The sequence below is a fragment of the Cyphomyrmex costatus genome, unplaced genomic scaffold (genome assembly GCF_001594065.2).
Source record: "Cyphomyrmex costatus isolate MS0001 unplaced genomic scaffold, Ccosl1.0 scaffold241, whole genome shotgun sequence".
Lineage (NCBI taxonomy): Eukaryota > Metazoa > Arthropoda > Insecta > Hymenoptera > Formicidae > Cyphomyrmex > Cyphomyrmex costatus.
In genome coordinates, this window is record NW_017276489.1 from 1362363 (window position 1) to 1382919 (window position 20557).

Below are 20557 nucleotides of genomic sequence, written 5' to 3' on the forward strand. Positions count from 1 at the left end.
AACGTCAGTTGTTAGAGGCGGAAACATTTCACAACCAGTAATAAGCAATTGCGACCACCATTCATCTTTATCCTGAATTCGGATCTATATTTAGACAAACGCATTATTTACACGCTGAATGCGTTTGGAGAAATAATATCGAGCGTGTTAACTCATTTAATTTGAACAAAAGACAAATTTATTGCGTAGCTATGTATTGTATCGTTACATATCAATTCAATGAATAATAAATTTTGATAGAAAATTTTAACAATACACATAATCTCACTGTTAAGATTAACGTGCATTATTGATATTGATAAGATGCACACACTGTACCTGATATGTAAGACTGACTGGTACAATACGAATATCACGTTAATACGTGATCCTGTTGAATCATAATACGTATTTCATACACATCAAACATAAGATTAAACATTATAAAATTAAATAAATATAAAAAAAATTAGGTATAATGTTAAATTAATTAATAGAAATATAATTTCGGATTCTATAACTACAGATATAATACATATTTATATGTATAACACAAAATGTTGTAATTTAAAAAACTTTATTTACAAAATACAGTTTTAAACAAATTCATGAAAAAGATAAAAGTATTAATCTTTGTAAATGATTCTGTAAAAAAACCTATATTACTTAATAAATATAATAAAACAATTTATATACTTAGCACAAATGCATTTATATTAAGTACCTCTAAAAAGGATAGAATATATTTACATATATATATATATTTATATATATATTCTTATCCTTTTATATATATATATATATTTCAGTCGCTTATATTTCTTTTTTAAAACACGCCAATATCTGTAAATATACGAAATTTTTTATCCTAAATATAATTAATTATATACATGATTATTATTGAATATTTTATTGTTATGTGCGTGTAAACAAAATACAGAAATTGAATGTAGAAATAATGAATTTGCATACCTTTTTCCGCGGGTGTTTCTATCGGAAGATCTGATGGTTTCAAAAAGCGTGTCAACATAATACGGTTATAAGCAATATTTATTTCATGTACAGTATTTTCTAAAAGCTCATCAAGAGATCTCTCATCTTTTACAATTGATTTATCAGCTATTAAAGACAAATGTAAGTTACCTCCGTAACTTAATAGAGAAAGGCCGAGAGCAGTAGTACTTCTGAAAACGAATCATGATATATATATTGCTAATGCAATAATTTTATTTATTTTAAAAAAAGATGTGACGATACAATACTTGTTTGGTATCCAGAAGACAATATTGCTCAAGGAATTATTTAGAATACGAACTTTTTCTGGTCCACACATATTGCTAAACACCATCGTGCTGTGACTTAAAAGGAAAGCCTTTAAAATTTTCCTCGGTAACAGTGCCGACAGATATTTCATGAACCAAAAGTTAAGCAAGATGTCTGAACTCTTTCTGAGCTCGTTATTTGTTCTTGTAATATTTTGAAGACGCTTAAAAAATTGAGAATCTCGACTTGGCTCAACGATTGTCTGTCCGTTTGCATTGGAGATACAAATTCGCAAGAGAGCAATCGAAAATTTATTATCTAATATTAAATTTTCATGGGGCATTGACATTCTTATCGGCAAGATAACTGTTAATGCGTCGGGAATTGGTTTTTTGATCTGTAAGGAATAAATACACGTTTATATTAAAAAAAATTTTTTAAATAGATTGATGGAATATGATAATCCAAAAATTCATCTGATTTTCTAGATATTATTTGAACATATTTCTGGATATCTTTAGACTTATTTATCGCTTGATAACTTTACATATATACTTACACTTAAATGATATTTGTGTACACTAACAGAAAAAGCTGCTAATACAACATCTTCAAATTTAGCACCTGTATTTCTTCTTATCTCGCGTATTTTCGTCAAAAGATTCTGTGATTTATCATTTATCATATCATTATCTAACCAATAGGACACTATTTTTACACCCGTTTGAGGTGGACCATGCAGAGCGCTGTAAAAAGTTATATTTAATTATAACAAAATTCATTAAAAATAATAAAGGAGAATGTGTCAAACATATAGTTAGATAGAGATCATGTCCTTTCTAAAATTGTTTTAATTGTCACTCTAAAGCGAGTGAAATCTCATTCCTAAAAATTGAAAATTATGTATAAAATCATTTTTTCATAACTGTCTCGATTTTCACTCCTTAGAGTAAGATTCTATTCTAAAGAATTTAGAGTGTAACTTTTTCCCTGAAACAGAAACACAAAGTGAAAAATCTTTTCATTATCTTCAGTGTGTGTGTGTGTGTGTGTGTGATAAAATATTTTCACTTATTACGTTTCCATCTTAAAGAAAAAATATTACACGATTGCAGATTACAGAATTTGTTTCTCTCATAAAAATTCTAATTTTTGAAATTAAAAACTTTAAATTTCTTTTATCCTCTTACGTTTATTTTTTAAAGATTAAGCATTCAGAGAAATTATAATTTTTTCATCCATTATGTTTTTAATAAAATGGATTTAAACATTAAATCTATATTATAAATACTGAATAATGTACTTTTCATCCATGCTGCGGCCAGCTTGTTGGATGATGAATTTCGGAAAAGAAAGTAAAATCATCATTAGCCGCGTGACCTCTTTAATTGCACTATACATTTGTTCCAGTACATCTTTGAAACTCAACCATGTACAATCGATCAATATTTTCATTTGCTGTTTCAATAACTCGATCGTTATGTTATTAGAAAATTTCATGGACGCATGAAAACGGTTTCGTATATCTTGCAGTAGTCGTGAAAATATTACGTAAGTAAAAGGCATAGATGCAGCAAGAATATTCTTCTCATAGAATCGCATAACATCCATCTCATTCTGAAAATTCCTCTCCGAATTTCGCAATGCTGGAATGATCTCTTTGAAACGTTTTTCAGTCTCATCTGACGAAGCGATATTCTGGATTTTTACTCTCGTCTCTTTAGTCTCGTCCTCATTGGCGATCGTTTTCAGTAACAGACCCAGAAGAGCTACTCCATCGCCCAAAGAATGATGAACGCGAAATAACATGGGAATTTTCCGGCTACCGGTATCGAAGTACTTTTCGGAAGACAAACGGCCTTCTTCGACATGAGATCTCGACTTCGGACAACGTCTTCCGACGAGAATCTCCCATGCGGCCCTGTGATCATCGGGTAACGATTTATTGCATATATTTTCCAAAGTCTTCCTGAAGGATTCACTGGAAATATCTTCGCAGGACCCGTCGCAATCAGCATTCACACATTCCAACCATCTGATTCTGTCTTTCAGGTCTACCTTCTCGCTTTTTTCCCAAAAATAATAGCCGAACTTCTGTCTTCGAAGATAGAACAGTTTCTCAATTGTCGTACCAACGGCCTTTGAAACAATGCGATTATTTATCAGATCCTTGAAATCCTCTAAGAAAATTTCGTTTGAGTTCCACGCGGCTTTCTCCAGTATCATCAAGATGTTGACAACGGATAGACAAACGGTGTCTTCAACGGCCCATACACAATCTGTACCTTTCAAGAAACCGGCGAACTTGCCTTTTAACTGGATTTTTAATACGATTTCAATAAAATGACGATACATGTATAAAAGGATTAGAGTGATCACGATAAGTGGAGTAAGTAAGAAGATGCAAGCAATTCCTAACAATTCCCATAATCTCCGACGCATAATTCCATTCAAAACAACCGAGTTTGATCCTTTTGGTTGCATTTCTTGCCTGAAAAAGTTATCGACTAATTAATTCTAAATATACTAATTTTAGTAAATTTTTTTATTGGCCAATTTAATTATTTAATCCTATTTATTATAATTTCTTCAACTGAGTAAAATTTTAGTTACAAAAATAATTTTCAACGATGTATACAGCAAACTGATATATTTGTCATAATTTGCATAAAAATGCGACGATAATACTGAGTAATTTTAAGCCGATCTATCAATTTAAGTAATTGATCTTTAAATTGACTTACAAGAAGTTTCTTCTTATTTCACTTGTTTCTGGGAATGATCCCAGGATACTGCTGAGACTGGCAAATGTGTTACTCATATATAGGGAAGCCACAGATCTTTCGTCTACTTTCGCAATCAAATTATTACTAAATCCCTTAATTATCTTACTTTTACTCACGTAATAGTTGTCTCTCTGTCAAGCATTATTGTGTTTCTCTTCAATTTCAAACGCATTCGTTTTCTACTTGAAATGATCCTTCCAAATGGACATATAGTATATATTTTACTTTTTCAAAAGTCTTATTCTGTCTTTAGAAATAACAATTTGCAGCAGTTTTTTTTTATTTTAAATATCTGTCTAAAATATTTAGCGTTTTGTATTTTTAAGTTTTATTTGTCAGAATCCAGCATTTTCTACAAATCTTTTCAGTGTTTTCCTTCGAATTTACGCTCCCCGCGATGAATAATCTTTGTTGCAAAATATCGATCTACAATATACAGACCACTTCATTGGAAATCAGGTAATAAAAATATCAAAAACAATAATATTATATCAATATTATGCATGTTATATGATTTATAATTTATAATTATAAATTAAACACGTAACTTAATTGAAACAACATTCTTACAGAAATTTGAACCAATTTAATACTGAAAGGTAATATTTGTTAATGCTTTTAATATTTAAAAGTCATAAATAATCACTATTTGCTAGTATTAAATTTTTACACAAGGGGATATAACTTAATTAATTTGAAGCATGTATTAATATTAAAACTAGGTATATATACATATTGTGAAAAAGATTTTATATATGTATGTATATCTCGTTTTCACGATATTGTAATAAAAATTCTTAAAAAAAAAAAGCGCGCCTAGTGTCCGCACTTATAAAAAAGAAAAAATATATATATAGTTTGAAAAACATGAAAGTTAAAAAATCTCTTAATATTCAATGTAGAAAAAGTAATTACGTTACTTTTATTACACATATAATATGACTCCAAATCAATTGAGCTCATTAAAAATTTCATACTAAATGCACATTTATATCAATATAAATCTCAATTAATTATTTAATCTTAACAAATTAATCTTTAATTTACTTTATTTTTTTCTTAAAATTAGAAAAAGATAAATTAAACGAAGATTAAAGTTAATCTGCATTGGTAGAAATGAATATTATCCGTTTTTTAAGAAAATCCATCTTTTACTCTCTTTTGCTCAACTCGATGCTTTAGGTACAAGTAGCATAACTGATGTGATAGGTGATAATTATCGTAAACCTATCAAACGTACTTCTTTCTGTTTCTGTTTCATTGCGTAGTCCATAGTGATAATTTGTCTCTTCAATTGCTCGTTCTGAGATAATAGAGTGTCATATCTGAAATTTAATATGCTAACATATAAATCGTTAATAATATGATGATAGAGGAAATTACTTCTGATGCCACGTCTTTTGTACTTGTCTCCTCAGAGTTTCCGGCAATATATCGAGAGAACCGAGTTGAACATCCGTGACACTTTGTCGAAATAAATCTACAAAGCGATCTTTCGAACAGATTATGAGCTAAATAAGCAATATTAAATACAAATTTTGCGCTTACTTAACATCTGTTTATTTCGCATTTTAATCTTCTTCAGATCATCCGTCAGAATTTTATCGCGAGACTTCAACGTGGAATATTGCAGAAATCGGATAGCTTCCAAATCCCGTGAATATTTTAAAGTTTCTTCTAATTTACAGATGGTATCATGGATTCGGTTAATTATCGCGATATATTTTTCCTCTGGTTTATCTATGTACCTCATATTCAACATTTGTCAATTGTGATTTGATTGACAATAGAAAACATACAATGCAGAGAAGACGTATAGTTCTTGTTGACAAGATCATTTTATTAAGCCTCTGTTTCGTTGCCATAACAATTAAATAAATAAATATTACAAAGCAATTCTTGAAGCGATTGATTTACATGGTCTATTCTTTGTTACTTACTAAGCTGCACTAAACTTTATTTTATTTTCAGCAATATTTAAATACAGATATCTATTTTAATTTAACTACATTAGGTACACACTGTGGGTCAGCTATAATGACTAGATCTGTATATTATTATATTTAGAAAAATATTTCAATTTATTATTTCCTAATTGGGTTAATTCTCACTCTGCAATCAATTCTCCAATCAGTCTCTTATATAGAGATATATACGCGAGAAGATAATCGAAATAAAATCCAGTATCCGACCATATATGAATCGATCGCTTTTACATAAGGAACTATATATTAGTCTTACTTTATTTTCTAAATTCTGTGGAAAGGAATCTCACTCTCTATAAGGAAAGAAAATTAAGTCGATCTTGAAAAAAAGAGTGACTCAATTTGCAATCTTTAAAGAGTAAGATGTCACTTTTCACAGTGAGATTCGCTTTGAAAGTTTCAGATAATACATACTTGATAACTTAAAAAATATTCTACAATTTAAATTTATGGTATATAATATCTGAGTATTATTATATTAAGTACTTTGGGATAATATAAGCAGAGTGTACAGTGTAAATTGCAAGTGCAAAACTAAATTATGTAGGAACAAATATAAGCATTACGAATTTTCATAATGCATAAATGTAAAAAAAAATATAAAAAATGTGAAATATTTAAGTTGGTATTTAAAAAAAACTTTTTAACATTATTTTTCCAAAATATAACGTCTAAAATTTTGGTGTAAATCTCGTAAACTGTCTTGACATTCCTCTTTGACTCTTTCTAATACGCCGAGTAACTTTTCTTTGTTTTCTGTTTCCAAGGCTTTGTTCAAGTCTGCCATAACACGAAAATCTATTGCAGTTACATCTTCTTCTTCGATAGTATCCTTTATCATTTTTACTTTAGTAATAAGTGATTCCAATGATTCTTTCGATAAATTTCCTTGACTCCTGTAAATTTCCTTAATTATTAATATAAAGTTTTGATGTTTTGAAACATACCATATATATGTTGATATATAACATATTTTTAATTATCCACACATATATTCGTTTCCTAATCAATATTATTACATAAGTAATTATTTTTAAAAAATATATGTAGCGACTTATTTTAAGTATTAATCTTGAGTATTTAAAAATATTTGAACTATTATTTTGTAATAAAATGCTTAATATTAAATTCATATTAGTACAAATTGTGATAGACTCACGAACTATTCTGCTTTTCATTCAGGATCTTTGAACAGGTGTTGTACAACTTCAAACTTGCCAAGCCATCCGAAAACTCGAATCGAGAAAGATAGCTTTCAAAAAGTTCATTGCCTTTTGGGTCAATTAAAGCTTTACTTACATCATCAGTTATTCGATTCAGTTCATCTTTTGTCAAATTATTTGTTTTTATACAGTCGAACATTTGATTTGTTAAAGACATCTTCCATTCTGAAAAAAAATTATCAAGTTATATGTGAATTAACTTCTCCATAAGATACTGAAATGTCAAATCTTGTAGATAAATAAATTGAAGAATGCAACAAATATAAAAAATATAAAATAAACCGTGATAAAAGACAAATTGATAGTGCAATCAATTCTTCCAATTATATATTGAAAATTATATTAAGTAAATGTCCCAATAATCAAACATGTATCTATATGTCCAACATTCATATAAAACTTTACATATATATATATATATATACATATATTTATTTATATTATTATTAACATTAAATATTTTTAAAAATAATCTTTAAATATACAAATAAATTATAATATTGTAATAAAAGAAGAAATATTTAAGATAATAATAAATCTTGAGTAAACTTCCAGTCACTGGGACATTTACCTTAGGTACATAGGCACTTAACATTCAGTCAATAGAAAATTTTTATTTTTATTGTGATTTAATGAGAAAGAAGGATGTTATACATTTTCTATTTCCATACCTTTTATCTTCAAAACTGCGACGTCAAAAATAACTCTTGATTGCTTCGGTCGCATAAGAAGTACTGATGTAACCATGAAAATACTCAACAATTAGCCTTTAACAAGAATACGTACAATCGTCAAATAAACGTCTCGATCGTACTATTACTATTACTACCTCTTATCATTTTGGCTGCTGATAAGTGATAACCTCGTTATTATGAACAACGTTAACATGGCTAAAGTCCAGCACCCTGGAAACGCTTGCCGCGCCCCGCGCGGTAAAATGTGACGCGCGGTAGCCATTGTAGCCAATGAGCTTACAGCTCCTTACTACGTTTACACGGTTCGATTTACGCCGAGTTATAACATCGATGTTATGAAAGTGGTCAATCACAGTCCTTTCATTCTTCAGAGGAATAACTATGATTGGCCAGTTTTGAGTTTCATAACATCGATGTTATAACTTCGGCGCTGGTTCGGCAAGCGTTCCGCGTCCAGTGTGCTGGAGCCATAAGAATATACGTTCCGACCAATAGGAGTGAAAAAGAAACTACTTGTATAATTTCAATAAATGAACTACAAGAGGGGAAGTTGAACACTGTAATGTCTCCCGCAGACAGAACGTGGCAACGCTTGCCGCGCGGCGGAAGTTGGCACGATAACCAATCAATATCTTGCCGGCGAGACGCTGATTGGCTATCGAGGCAACTTCCGCCGTGCGGCAAGCGTTGCCGCGTTCTGTCTGCGGGAGCCATAACCGCCTAAACCGCCGTAACCGGTAGCATTAAAATCGTTGCGGAAGAAGGTTAGAAATCTCAAGAGTGCCAAATCCGCTTTGTTATTGAATTTATCGAAAAGTATACGAAGCACAAATAAATATATTGTTGAAATAACGCGTCAGGCGTATACCGAGGTACCTGCATCGCTGAAAAAGGATTTAATTTCGTAAGTTGCAGAAACGTGAATGTGAGCATAAAGTCGAATGTTTATTACGAATACCTAATGCTGATTCTACAATGAATCGGTAGTCGATAGTTTTTAATTCTTATCGGTGAAGTTGGCTTTAATTAGCTTACTTCACCGATAAGACTTAAGACTACCGATTTATTATAGAATCAGTTTAAATAGGCCTTCTACAATAATGAGCCTTCTACAATAAGCCATTACTTAAGTTTTAAGTGTTAAATCATAAGAAATTTACCAATCACATGTGAGATGAAATAATCAACTGTGTGGTCAATTTCTTATGACTTAATACTTAAAACTTAGGTAATGGCTTAATTGTAGAAGGCCTCTAAGCCATTACCTAAGGCTAGGTAAGATTATGACTTAATAAGAAATTGACTAATCATAGTTGAATACGAAAAAAATAATCGACTGTGATTGGTCAATTTCTTACGGCTTTACGGCTTAGGGCCTCTTAAAAGCGAGGTTGTGGACCCAGCCTAAGTTTTAAGTATTAAGTCATAAGAAATTGACCACTCACTGTCGATTATTCTTTTCACATTTGATTGTGATTGGTAAATTTCTTGTGATTTAACACTTAAAACTTAAGTAATGGCTTATTGTAGAAGGTCCATAATGTATAACGATCGAGCGATTATAACGTTTGGTATTCTAAAAATGAAGTGTACAGTTACGTATTATGCGGGATGAAAATTGTGTTGTGATCGAATTCAGTAAATTCAGTTCACAGTATTTATCATTGCACACACAGAATGCAGCAAAGTTTACCGCGCGGAAATTGGCACAGTAACCAATGGCTGTGTCCAGTAGAGAAAGCAACTTTATAACTGTTGTAAATTTCTTTAATATAACTGCTCTTGCCCCTAATTCCTCACTGGATCTAAATGTATAAACAAATCGTGTTCAAAAATTTTACAACAGTTGCTAAGCTACTTTTTCTGTTTTCTGCAACGCAGCTAATAAGTCTGTTCTTTATTGCTAAATTTTTGCACTAGTTCATCTTTCTTCCTTTTCTCTCCAGGAGAAGGGAAAAGGAAAAAAGATGAACTGGTGCAAAAGTTCAGCAATAAAGAACAGACCTAATTATTGAGCGAGTTCAAGTTGGCAGAGTGACTAGTTAGGCCGGAATCAGACTACACAGTACATATTGAAAATTGAAATTTAACTAATGAGGATAGAGGAATTTTAGCTCCTATTATTTTGATTGGCCAAATTTCAATCTTCAATATTAATCTTCAATGCGTAGTTCGATTCCGACCTTAGGGCTGGTTTCACTAATACTAGTCGCTTGACCCCGGATTTAGAGCCCAAACTCACACTTTTGCATAACGCATAAACCATATACATAAAGAATTTGATTGGTTCATTGACTCATGCATAAGAAAATGGGCCAATGAAATTCGTTATGCACATGCTTTATGCGTTATGCAAAAGTGTGTGTTTGGGCTCTTATAATGGCTGCGTTGGTTAAGTTAGCACTCCAACTATAGTACTCAGGAGTTTTGATTAGAGTTCCACTTCCTTTTGACGAGACGAAGAGTTCCCTATAATTAATAACAAGAGTTCTGCTCAATAAACATTTTTTTTACATTTTTTCAAAATGGGGTTCTAACTTTTTATCGAATTTCGAGGTGGAATAGTTCTGAGCGGTTTAATAGTTTCAATTTGCGATTGCCTAGAGTTCCTGATATGTAAAAAAAATTTTTCGAATAATAAAAAAAAATTAAAAATTTTTGAAAAATTAATTTTTAGATACAATAGTTCTGATGATAATTCCTGCTTCTTTTTGACGATACGAAGAGTTCTCTATGATTTTTAATGACATATGTGTCTAATAATCATTTTTTAATAATTTTTTAAAAATGGGGTGCTAACTTTTTAACGAAATTCAAGGTCGCATAGTTCTGATCAGCTTAACAGAAGTATTCTTGACTTTATGCGACCGCATCTTATTTTAGTAATTACTATAAAGTGAATTCGATTACAACATGAATAATCAGTATTGTTAAGCGAGTCTTTTTTGCACATGCGCACTGTAATCCTACGGAAATTTAGCAACATATATAAATGTAAATACTTATAGTTTAGCAGCAGAAAAATTAAGGAATAGACTAAAATAAAAAATTATTATTATTTTATTTTATTTATTTCATGATTTTTGTATTTTATACAATTGTCGTGTTTTTCAAAAATTTTTATATAATTTTTTTAGAAACGTCAGAACAGAGCTTTGTATAAATTCGAATATTGCAGTAATGTTATACTCGAATACGCGTACACTAAAAAGTTCTTCGCCTAACAATATTAAGACAAATAATGATAGAAATTTTAACATGGGCTGACAGTCAGCACGACTTATCCGATTTAATAAGAGGGACCAATGGAGCTGTATGACGAAAAACATCAAACCAAACGAATAATTCTGGATTTAACAGACAACAATATTGAAGTCGAAGAACTAATAAGTAGCCAAGAAGACATACATGATCAAATCACGGATATCAACAAAAATACGAGACCGAAACGACAAAGAATTAGCATAGTCAAAGATAAAGAAACATCCCCAGTTCTCACCATAAATCGTGGAATCAAGGTTCCTGTGTAAGTTAATATTTTTTTTTTAAACTAAATTTAGTTAAAGTTTATGACTTATAAAATTAATTTAGTTATGTTAAAAGTTGAACAAAAAATTAACATAATGTTAAAATTATGTAAGATTTAATTAACTTAAGTTAAATGAAAAGTTATTTTCAAAAAATATTTTTATTAAATCAGAATGTTTCAATTTTTTAAAAATCAGATTACATATTTTAAATAGTTTAAATAAAAAGCAATTATAATATAGATTATTAGATAAATATATTTTATTTGTAAATTTTATATAATTTAACAAAGAAATAGTATTTCATATAGAGCAATGTATTTTTTCTTGTACAATAAAAAAAACTTATTGTAGGAATTTTTTAATAGTATTTTGTTGGTAATTAGACACTTAAAAAAATAAGGATAGAATGATGCAATAAATGTAGACCCTAAATTTATCGATTTCTCACATTCATTCTTTAAGCACACAATTAAAGCGTATATACATGGAGTGCACATTGCTTATACTACGTCTGTGAAGCTGGCCCCTCATTGTCAAAATTTTGAAAAAATAAGCAGAGTTTTGTTTGCCCCTCAAAGAGTTCTAGAGTTCTCTATCAAATTTAGGAAGAGTTCTATTGATTAAAGCAGCGAAAACACCATTTGAAATTACGGGGGGGCCAACTTCACGATTCTGCAACTTTGAAGAGCTGTAACTTCTAAACCGTTCATTTTAGCACGTTGATCTGTAGAGGACAATCGATAGAACTCTTCGGGGGGCTATCAGAACTCTCGAGAAAATAATGAATTTCCAAAATTTTTTTCCGAAAAATTTAGTAAAAAGAAATTTTTTTTTTTCATGGAAATTCGGTAATCTGATAGGAGTTCTAGTAGCCCCCCGAAGAGTTCTAACGATTACCCTTAACCGATGCTCTAAAATCAATATCCAAAAAGATATAGTACTTTGAAGTTACAAATTTTTAATTCTTCTAATTGTAAGTCCACAGACGAAAAATTTTTTTCTCAGAAATCCGGTGTTTTCTTGAGAGTTCTGGTAGCCCCCCAAAGAGTTCTAACGATTATCCTTAATAATAAGTGCGCTAAAACCGCAAACAAAGGAGTTATAGCTCCGAGAAGTTGTAATAATATCAAAATCTGAAACTTTAAGGTCTCAGAACTTTTCAGGTATTGATTTTACAGCAACAGTTATTAAGGATTATCGTTAGAATTCTTTGGGGGGCTACCAAAACTCTCAAGAAAACATCGAATTTCCGAGAAAAAAATTTTTCGACTGTGGACTTCGAAAAATAAAAAAATCTGTAACTTCAAAGTACTATATCTTTTTAAATATTGATTTTAGAACATTGATTGTTAAGTATAATCGTTAGAACTCTTCGGGGGGCTACTAGAACTCCTATCAGATTGCCGAATTTCTATTAGAAAAAAATAATTTTTTTTATTAAATTTTTCGGAAAAAAATTTTGGAAATTTATTATTTTCTCGAGAGTTCTGATAGCCCCCCAAAGAGTTCTAACGATAATTCTTAATAACTGTTGCTGTCAAATCAATACCTGAAAAGTTCTGGGACCTTAAAGTTTCAGATTTTGATATTTTTACAACTTCTCGGAGCTATAACTCCTTTGTTTGTGGTTTTAGCGCAGTGATTATTAAGGATAATCGTTAGAACTCTTTGGGGGGCTACCAGAACTCTGAAGAAAACACAGGATTTCCGGGAAAAATATTTTTCGTCTGTGGACTTGGAAAAATTAATAATCTGTAACTTCAAAGTGCTATATCTTTTTGGATATTGATTTTAGAGTATCGGTTGTTAAGGATAATCGTTAGAACTCTTCTGGGGGCTACTAGAACTCGTATCAGATTGCCGAATTTCTTTAAAAAAAAAATTTTTTTTCTGAAAGTTTTTTTGGAAAAAAATTTTGGAAATTCGGTGTTTTCTTGAGAGTTCTGATAGCCCCCCAAAAAGTTCTATCGATTGTCCTCTATAGACCAACGTGCTAAAATGAACGGTTTAAAAGTTATAGCTCTTTAAAGTTGCAGAATCGTGAAGTTGGCCCCCCCGTAATTTCAAATGGTGTTTTCGCTGCTTTAATCAATAGAACTCTTCCTAAATTTGATAGAGAACTCTAGAACTCTTCGGGGGGCAACCAGAACTCTGCTTATTTTTTCAAAATTTTGACAATGAGGGGCCAGCTTCACAGACGTGCTTATACTTCTTGTGGTCCAAATGTGTTCAAGGTGATGTGAGAGAGAAATGTATACATGGAATTCTTATTCTTTGCAAATACTGTAGCTTACTATATATATGTATCGAAATATATGTACATACACATGCGGCATCTTTTGAAGTATGCACAGAGAGAATGAGTGTTCCATGTATATATCTGTTTTCATAACGCACTTTAATATACTTTTCTCTCTCACACGCATCTTGAACATATTTTTGAATTACGATGATTACTCCATATATATATGCTCTAGCATTCAATACTATAATCGTTCATTGAGAATTCAGTGAGTTCTTACATCTGATGACATAGTTGTTAAATCTATAGACCGAAGATCGTTAAAAATATAGACCAAACAGATATACAATGAATGATTGTAGTACTGAATGCATTCAATAATTGAGCTTTCTGTAAATTAGTTCTCTAATAGTCTAATGTTTCAGATTCTATAGAAAAAAATATTGTTTAGAGACATAAAACAAATTTTAATTTAAGAAAAAGTTAATTAAAGTTTAAAAGTAATTATATATATATATATATATATAGTTAAAAATTAATTTAATTGATATTAACTATAATAAATCAAGTTAAAAATGTGTTAACTTTTAACTTCTATATAATTTTTAATTTATTAACTAGTTACCCAACCTTGGAAAAAGAACCGAAGCAGCTTACCCGCAAAGAATATTCTGAGAATGATAAAAGTGATGAAGTTGAATACTTGCCTTTTCCAAAACAGCAATCTAAAGAAACTCGGAAGATGGGACAATTAATACAGTCGCAACCTGTAACAGAAAAAGAAAAACAGGCTAATATGCAAAAATCAAAATCGAAACGGATTGAAAATTTAAAAGTTATTTATACAGATCCGGTAGAGTTATTAAGTAAAAATAAAAACAATAACGATCTTGAAATTAATAAAACTCTTGAGCCCATAGATAAGTTAGTTAATCAAAATAATAGCAGAAATGAAGTTACGCATCAATTTAATTCAGATACAATTAAATTAAATACAGTTACCATCAATTCTACCATAGAAAGCGAGGCATGCGAAATTAGACATAACGTACCGCAAACCATAAAATACCCTAATCTAACTAATTTTCCTTCGCGGATACATAAAAGGTTACAAAATAATGTTAGTAGACTGAATCTTAAGCGAAAAGCAACATTAAGTAGGTATAACCAATCAGCGAGAAAGACGTTCCGACGCTCTTATGTCACAAAACCACGACGGCATCAACTCAAATCCATTCCAACTACAGAAAGAAAACGTAAAATTATGGTGAGGAATATACGACGGACGATTAAACCTTCGTCAGAAACAAGCTTAAGCGACCAGCTGGAAAAAGACGAGAAGAGATTAATGCAAAAAATTAAGAATGAATTAAGAAATAAACAGGAAATTTTACAGCGAAGACAACATATAAAAGAAATGTGCGAAATCGCACAACAACTGGATAAAGAAAACGTTGGATATAAATCCAATAAACAGACACAACAACGACAATTACAGATTACCAGGTTAATTAATCAATACAATCAGTTACAAAATAAAGGTACTGAATATGAGGACAATTTTGTTATCAAGGATCAAGCAGGACATGACGCATACCAATTCGATGTGAAACTTACGATTAAAGATTTGAAACCAGCAGGCTGTTGTGGATCACAAATATATCGTACGGCATACTTATTGGAGGATCATTTATTAACAAGATCTATTGTTTTGTTAGATCAAAATGACAGCACTCATCAAGAGAAACCAATGATTGTAGTTAAACCATCCAAAATGACAGATGAGAATAAAGAATCGTCCGGAAAGAAAAGGAAATTATCTCGTTCCAAGTCCAATTCTAAGGAGGAAGTGCAAACACCAAGAGAAAAGAAGAAAACAAAAAGAAATGATACATCGAGTCAAACACCGAGACACGCAGTAGTGCCAGTAGCAAGTCTAGTGCGAAGACAAGATGAAAGGTTTATTAAATCAATAGAAGAACAGACCATAACATCCACAAATAAACAAACAAGCAATAAACCGAAAATTACATCCATTGAAGATGTTAATTTTATTACTCCTATAAATGTAGAACAGATGGTGAGCTGTACACGAATTCCCAATGCCAATTATGCGATAAAATTGCAGCCAATTTTATATTCGACGTCAACTACGTCATTAAAATCAAAAGAACCACTGACTGAAAATCAATTATCGGAGAGCCAGCCAGTAGAATCTGTATTTCTTGATGAAATAGTCCCTGTATCTTCACCAGAAAATTGGCTAGCGGAATCTATAGTGGATGATCCACTGAATCTATAACTTATGAACAATAATCAAGAGGAAGCGACATCTTCTAGAGAAGACATGGATCTGTATATCGAAATTATGGAAAATAAAGATAATTTCAGAAAACATTTAGGGTAAAAAAGCTAAAAAATGAGATTGAAAGACTTTAGAGATATCAAGTGCAATTTGCTGTACATTAGGACTGCGTTCCGTTTCACGCATATGCGCGCATTCCCCTATAGTATACGTGACACTCACTATATAAAATGCGCGCATATACCTGAAATGGAACGCAGCCTAGGTTTAAGATTTCTATTAATTAAGACCGAGTTTTTCTAGTGTTCCTATAATAAGAGTTAGGACAATGTGGTTGCAACTGTTAAGTAGATGCCAAAATCCACTGTATGTATAAATAGCCAACCGCTCACGGGAATAACGGCTATAGCTGCTATACGACCAAAAATCGACCAAAAATGAATTTATTTTTTGATTATAAGAACTACAGTATGATTGCGATAACTATAAGATGTATGTAAGTCCACAATCAAATGTATTGATTGGCGAAAATGATCATTATTTCCGATTCTACTAACTGTAACATTTTTTATGTGTAAGTTTTAAATTACAAAATTCACAGTTCTTGATAATAATTATTTGACGAGAAAATATATAGAAGTTATAATACTAGTTACTTCACATACTCTATTTCTTTTAACTCGTATTTTGTTTCATAAATTTGAAATGCGAAATAAACTTTGTGTAAGTGATAATAAATTTATTTGGTTTGAAAAATCATGATATATTTACTATGTTATAAAATTTAAATAGAGTGATGATTTTGTTGATTTAGTTTAGTAATCAAAATAAAGGTTATTTTATTTAGAGAATGATCTTGTACAATTAATCGATATTTGTGAAAATTTATTTTAATTGTACAATAAAATAAAATTAAGATTTAAGATTATGGATGTTAAGAGTCAGTGTTAAAATAACAAATTATTTACAAGGTGGTAGTCATAGTTTTAAAATATGACATATTTTGTATTAATATTAATAAATTTTATAATTTTTACTAGAAGTTTAGATTCACATGATTTCTATCCATAAAAATCCTCAACTTTACAAAATTTTATTTACGACAATGTTATTCACCATTAGGTTACAATTTAAAAGTTTCCTGTTAATGAAAGATTTAAATTTACAATAATGTTCAATTTTCAAACTTTTAATCATGAAATTTTTAATTGCATCATTAATTTCATTAATTTTACCATACAATCTCATAAATTTTTTTATCATAAATTTCTTATATTTAAAATTTATGCACACACACGTCCACATATTTTCCGCAGGAAAATCCTAAAAATGACAAAACTATTTAGAATAATCCAATTAATGGCCAGATTCTAAAGCTCTTTTTTTTATGAAAACTCACCATCGATCATTACCAAAACCATTTATAAACAGTGGACCACGTTTATACCACAGGAAATATTCATAAATATTCCTATTTCCGAAAAAGTGTTCTCTAAGTGGTATTTTTAACATTTTTTAATCTGCATTCAGCTATAATTGCGCATGTGCAGTAGACAATTTGCACATGCGCAGTCATAGCTAAGTATAAGTATTATTAAGTAAACGTAATAATTTTTGTGCTGCAATATTTTTTTATAGATTAAAAAATTCTTTTTCAAAATTAATGGGTGCCTTCCAATAAGCGATACAGATGACACGATGTAACACAGTGTATCAGTATGTCCTTGTTGTTCGCCAATGTTAAAGAAGAATGAGATGATCACTGTGTTGTCACTTGGAAGCATGCAAAGTATACACATTAATACGTGTATGTGAGGTGGAATTTATATTGTGTTTATACTGAGAACGGAAAACATTTTTGAAATTAAAATCTTTACAATATCTTAGTTCAATATAACGTCACTTTTGTTCTGCTAACTTATAAAACGTATGAACAAACATTATTGAATTCTTAGATCGATTCATTATACAGGGTGCGTTCGAGAAGACGCTATTAGCACTATTTGTCATTCTATGCTTGTTTTACATCTAATAAACAATGAAGGTTGAATGAAATGGAAAAAACGTTAATCTTCTCGAACGCAATAGTCGATTCTTATATTCAATTAAGTCCGTATATACCTGCGATCCATGCCGTTCGGAATGCGTCACTTTGATGACTCCATGGGGACTTTTAGGGCTCCAATTTGGGTTTATAACATCAATAATACATTCTTCAGATGTTAAATGAATTTTATAAACAATTAAAAGTATCAAAGAATTCGATTCTATACATGACCCTCCCCCCTTAAATACAGTCTTTAAGATGTCACGAATTAATCAGAAGGCCGCGTATTCTTATCAAGATATTACTTAAGACTATCTTAAAATAATAACCTAATGTCTTAAGTTATTTATTAAAATATTGGCCTTAGAATTAAATTTAGCTATTGATATAAAAATGCAATAATTACAAAAATTTATGTATATATTAATGTAGTAGTATGTAGTGATTATGAATGATACATAATTCTATTGAGTCAATAAAACAGACAACTATAGGATTATCTATAATAGGTTTATCATAATTGTTATCAAGTACAAAAATAATTGAGACACTACTGATATATGTATTAAAATAAAAATTGTATAATAAAATTTTGCATATTTTTGAACAATTATATTAATAATCTCTATGCTTAATTTAATTACAAGAGTATTTGATATATATTATAATTTATTCTAAACATTCTCTCTTTTTTTAACACATATGAACCTATATAAAATGTTAAGACACATAAACTCTTTGAATAGAAAAAATAGCTTTTGAGTAATAATTTTTGTGACTTTGCCGAGAGAGCGATAATTTCTTCGTATAGTTCTTAAGGACGTATGTGATTTCACCGTACTATAGTCAATGTTTAAAATTTCTTCATTATCTTGCTTCTGATTTTGAAAATGGCTGAAGTGAACCAGGTTGTACCCATGACAAACCTAATGGCTTGTTTTCTTCTTCGTCCTGCAAAGTACGATAAATTGATTAAATTAATGCAATTTATTATAATGAAAACAATACACTCAAATATTTATTTACTTTTGATTCGTAAATTTCTTGTTTAATGGGGTCATGTAATTCTTTCACATATGGATCAAACGTAATATAATGTGGATCATCCATGGTAGGTGGGTTAAATACTTGATTTACGCTTTCCTTTACGCAAGTTTTCACACGTTCTCGAAAAGCTTCAAAATTATTTTCATTCCTGCAATATCACCAATTAATTCACATATGTAAGTATTCTGGATCATATATTATTTTTATGTTTTCTTTAAAGACAAATATACTTGCAAGCTGGACGCTTCCTCGTTTACTGGAGTCATTTTCGAGTCTAGTTTAGTGAATATTTTAGTGATATACTGTAATAATTGCCAAATTCTGTTGTTCCTTCTCCATTCAGGAAATCCCCACAACGTGCACAATTCTCCACTTTCTGGATTTATCAATGGATGGAATATTTGAGTTTCAAACACAACTTTCTAAAACACATTTGTATGAAACAAACTACACGCAACATAGATTATCTGCAAGTCAGTGTTCTTACGGGACAATCTCCAAGTGGGAAGTTTGGTGGCAGTGTAATGGTGAATCTAAAAACTCCACCTTTGTAAATTCCTTGCCGAATGAACTGTACACCAAACCACACTGCGACAAAATGTGAAGATGATGTATTACAACTTTTTACAATCGCTACTTTAACTCCGTTAAAGTAAAACAGGCAAAATATATAATATATTAGATATATTTACATCAGAACCATTATACAAGTCGTAATCGGGAAGAGCAAGACCTATAAAATAGGTTTACACCTATCAAAAACATACTAGCATTTCAATAGAAAGAAACGTAGTATGCAAACAAGAAAACAAAGAAAGGGTATTTGTTTTTTGACATGCATGTTACAGAATGGTACTCATTCCTGTTTTGAAACATTAATGTCACAGATAAAAAGTTATCATAGAAAATTACATGCTAAATTGTAAATATAGTAAATATAACTTATATAATCTTTAGCAATACTTACGCAAAGCATTCAAAGCAGATGGTATCACATAAATCCCCTTCAAATCTTGAGAACATAACATCTTACTAAAAAATATACAAAATTACTTTTTATCAAATCATATCTTTTCATATGTATCTGATAACATTATTGAACCTACTACTCAGACAAAATGTTGTATTCCTGTGAGAAAATAGCATGTTGTTTGTTGATTTGCCACACAATTGGTCTATCAATCATTTTCGCTGACATGCTTAATGGAGAATCTCCATGATTGTTTCCTGGTACAAGTTTCCTGAATGAACCTTGTCTGTTTAGATTATCATCCTTGCTGTCTTCGCTCTATATAAAATAAACAATATTATTAACAATGAATACTGTGAAATTGATAACTAAAATATTACACTATTAAATATATTTATCAAGAATGAAACAAGATAAGTGTATATGACTCTTCATTTTCATTATTTCTAATTGGAAACTTATATATATATATATATATATATATA

The 20557-nt window shown here is 30.3% G+C and overlaps 4 protein-coding genes across 4 annotated transcripts in view; all 4 read right to left on the reverse strand.

Annotated features, from left to right (window-relative positions):
- Window positions 1–357: 357 nt before the first annotated feature.
- On the reverse strand, window positions 358–4063 carry LOC108774259 (uncharacterized). The gene is made up of 6 exons (XM_018540320.1): window positions 3987–4063; window positions 2546–3733; window positions 1802–1988; window positions 1242–1639; window positions 903–1163; window positions 358–370 (listed from the first exon to the last, which is right to left on the reverse strand). Exons 1-6 carry the CDS (start codon window positions 4061–4063, stop codon window positions 358–360), a joined length of 2124 nt encoding a protein of 707 aa, XP_018395822.1.
- Window positions 4064–5244: 1181 nt separating this feature from the next.
- On the reverse strand, window positions 5245–5781 carry LOC108774260 (uncharacterized). The gene is made up of 3 exons (XM_018540321.1): window positions 5577–5781; window positions 5412–5508; window positions 5245–5353 (listed from the first exon to the last, which is right to left on the reverse strand). Exons 1-3 carry the CDS (start codon window positions 5779–5781, stop codon window positions 5245–5247), a joined length of 411 nt encoding a protein of 136 aa, XP_018395823.1.
- An 859-nt stretch (window positions 5782–6640) lies between these two features.
- On the reverse strand, window positions 6641–8103 carry LOC108774312 (uncharacterized). Its single transcript, XM_018540384.1, has 3 exons — window positions 7908–8103; window positions 7173–7401; window positions 6641–6909 (listed from the first exon to the last, which is right to left on the reverse strand). Exons 1-3 carry the CDS (start codon window positions 7981–7983, stop codon window positions 6663–6665), a joined length of 552 nt encoding a protein of 183 aa, XP_018395886.1. The 5' UTR covers window positions 7984–8103; the 3' UTR covers window positions 6641–6662.
- Window positions 8104–18817: 10714 nt separating this feature from the next.
- LOC108774295 (AKT-interacting protein) overlaps window positions 18818–20557 on the reverse strand; it is a 2520-nt gene continuing 780 nt past the window's right edge. Inside the window, exons 2-7 of the mRNA XM_018540364.1 lie at window positions 20209–20390; window positions 20070–20134; window positions 19590–19690; window positions 19337–19524; window positions 19082–19250; window positions 18818–19006 (exon numbers count right to left, since the gene is read on the reverse strand). Coding sequence (XP_018395866.1) covers window positions 18923–19006; window positions 19082–19250; window positions 19337–19524; window positions 19590–19690; window positions 20070–20134; window positions 20209–20390 — 789 coding nt within the window. The 3' untranslated portion in view covers window positions 18818–18922. The remainder of the gene's footprint in view (window positions 19007–19081; window positions 19251–19336; window positions 19525–19589; window positions 19691–20069; window positions 20135–20208; window positions 20391–20557) is intronic.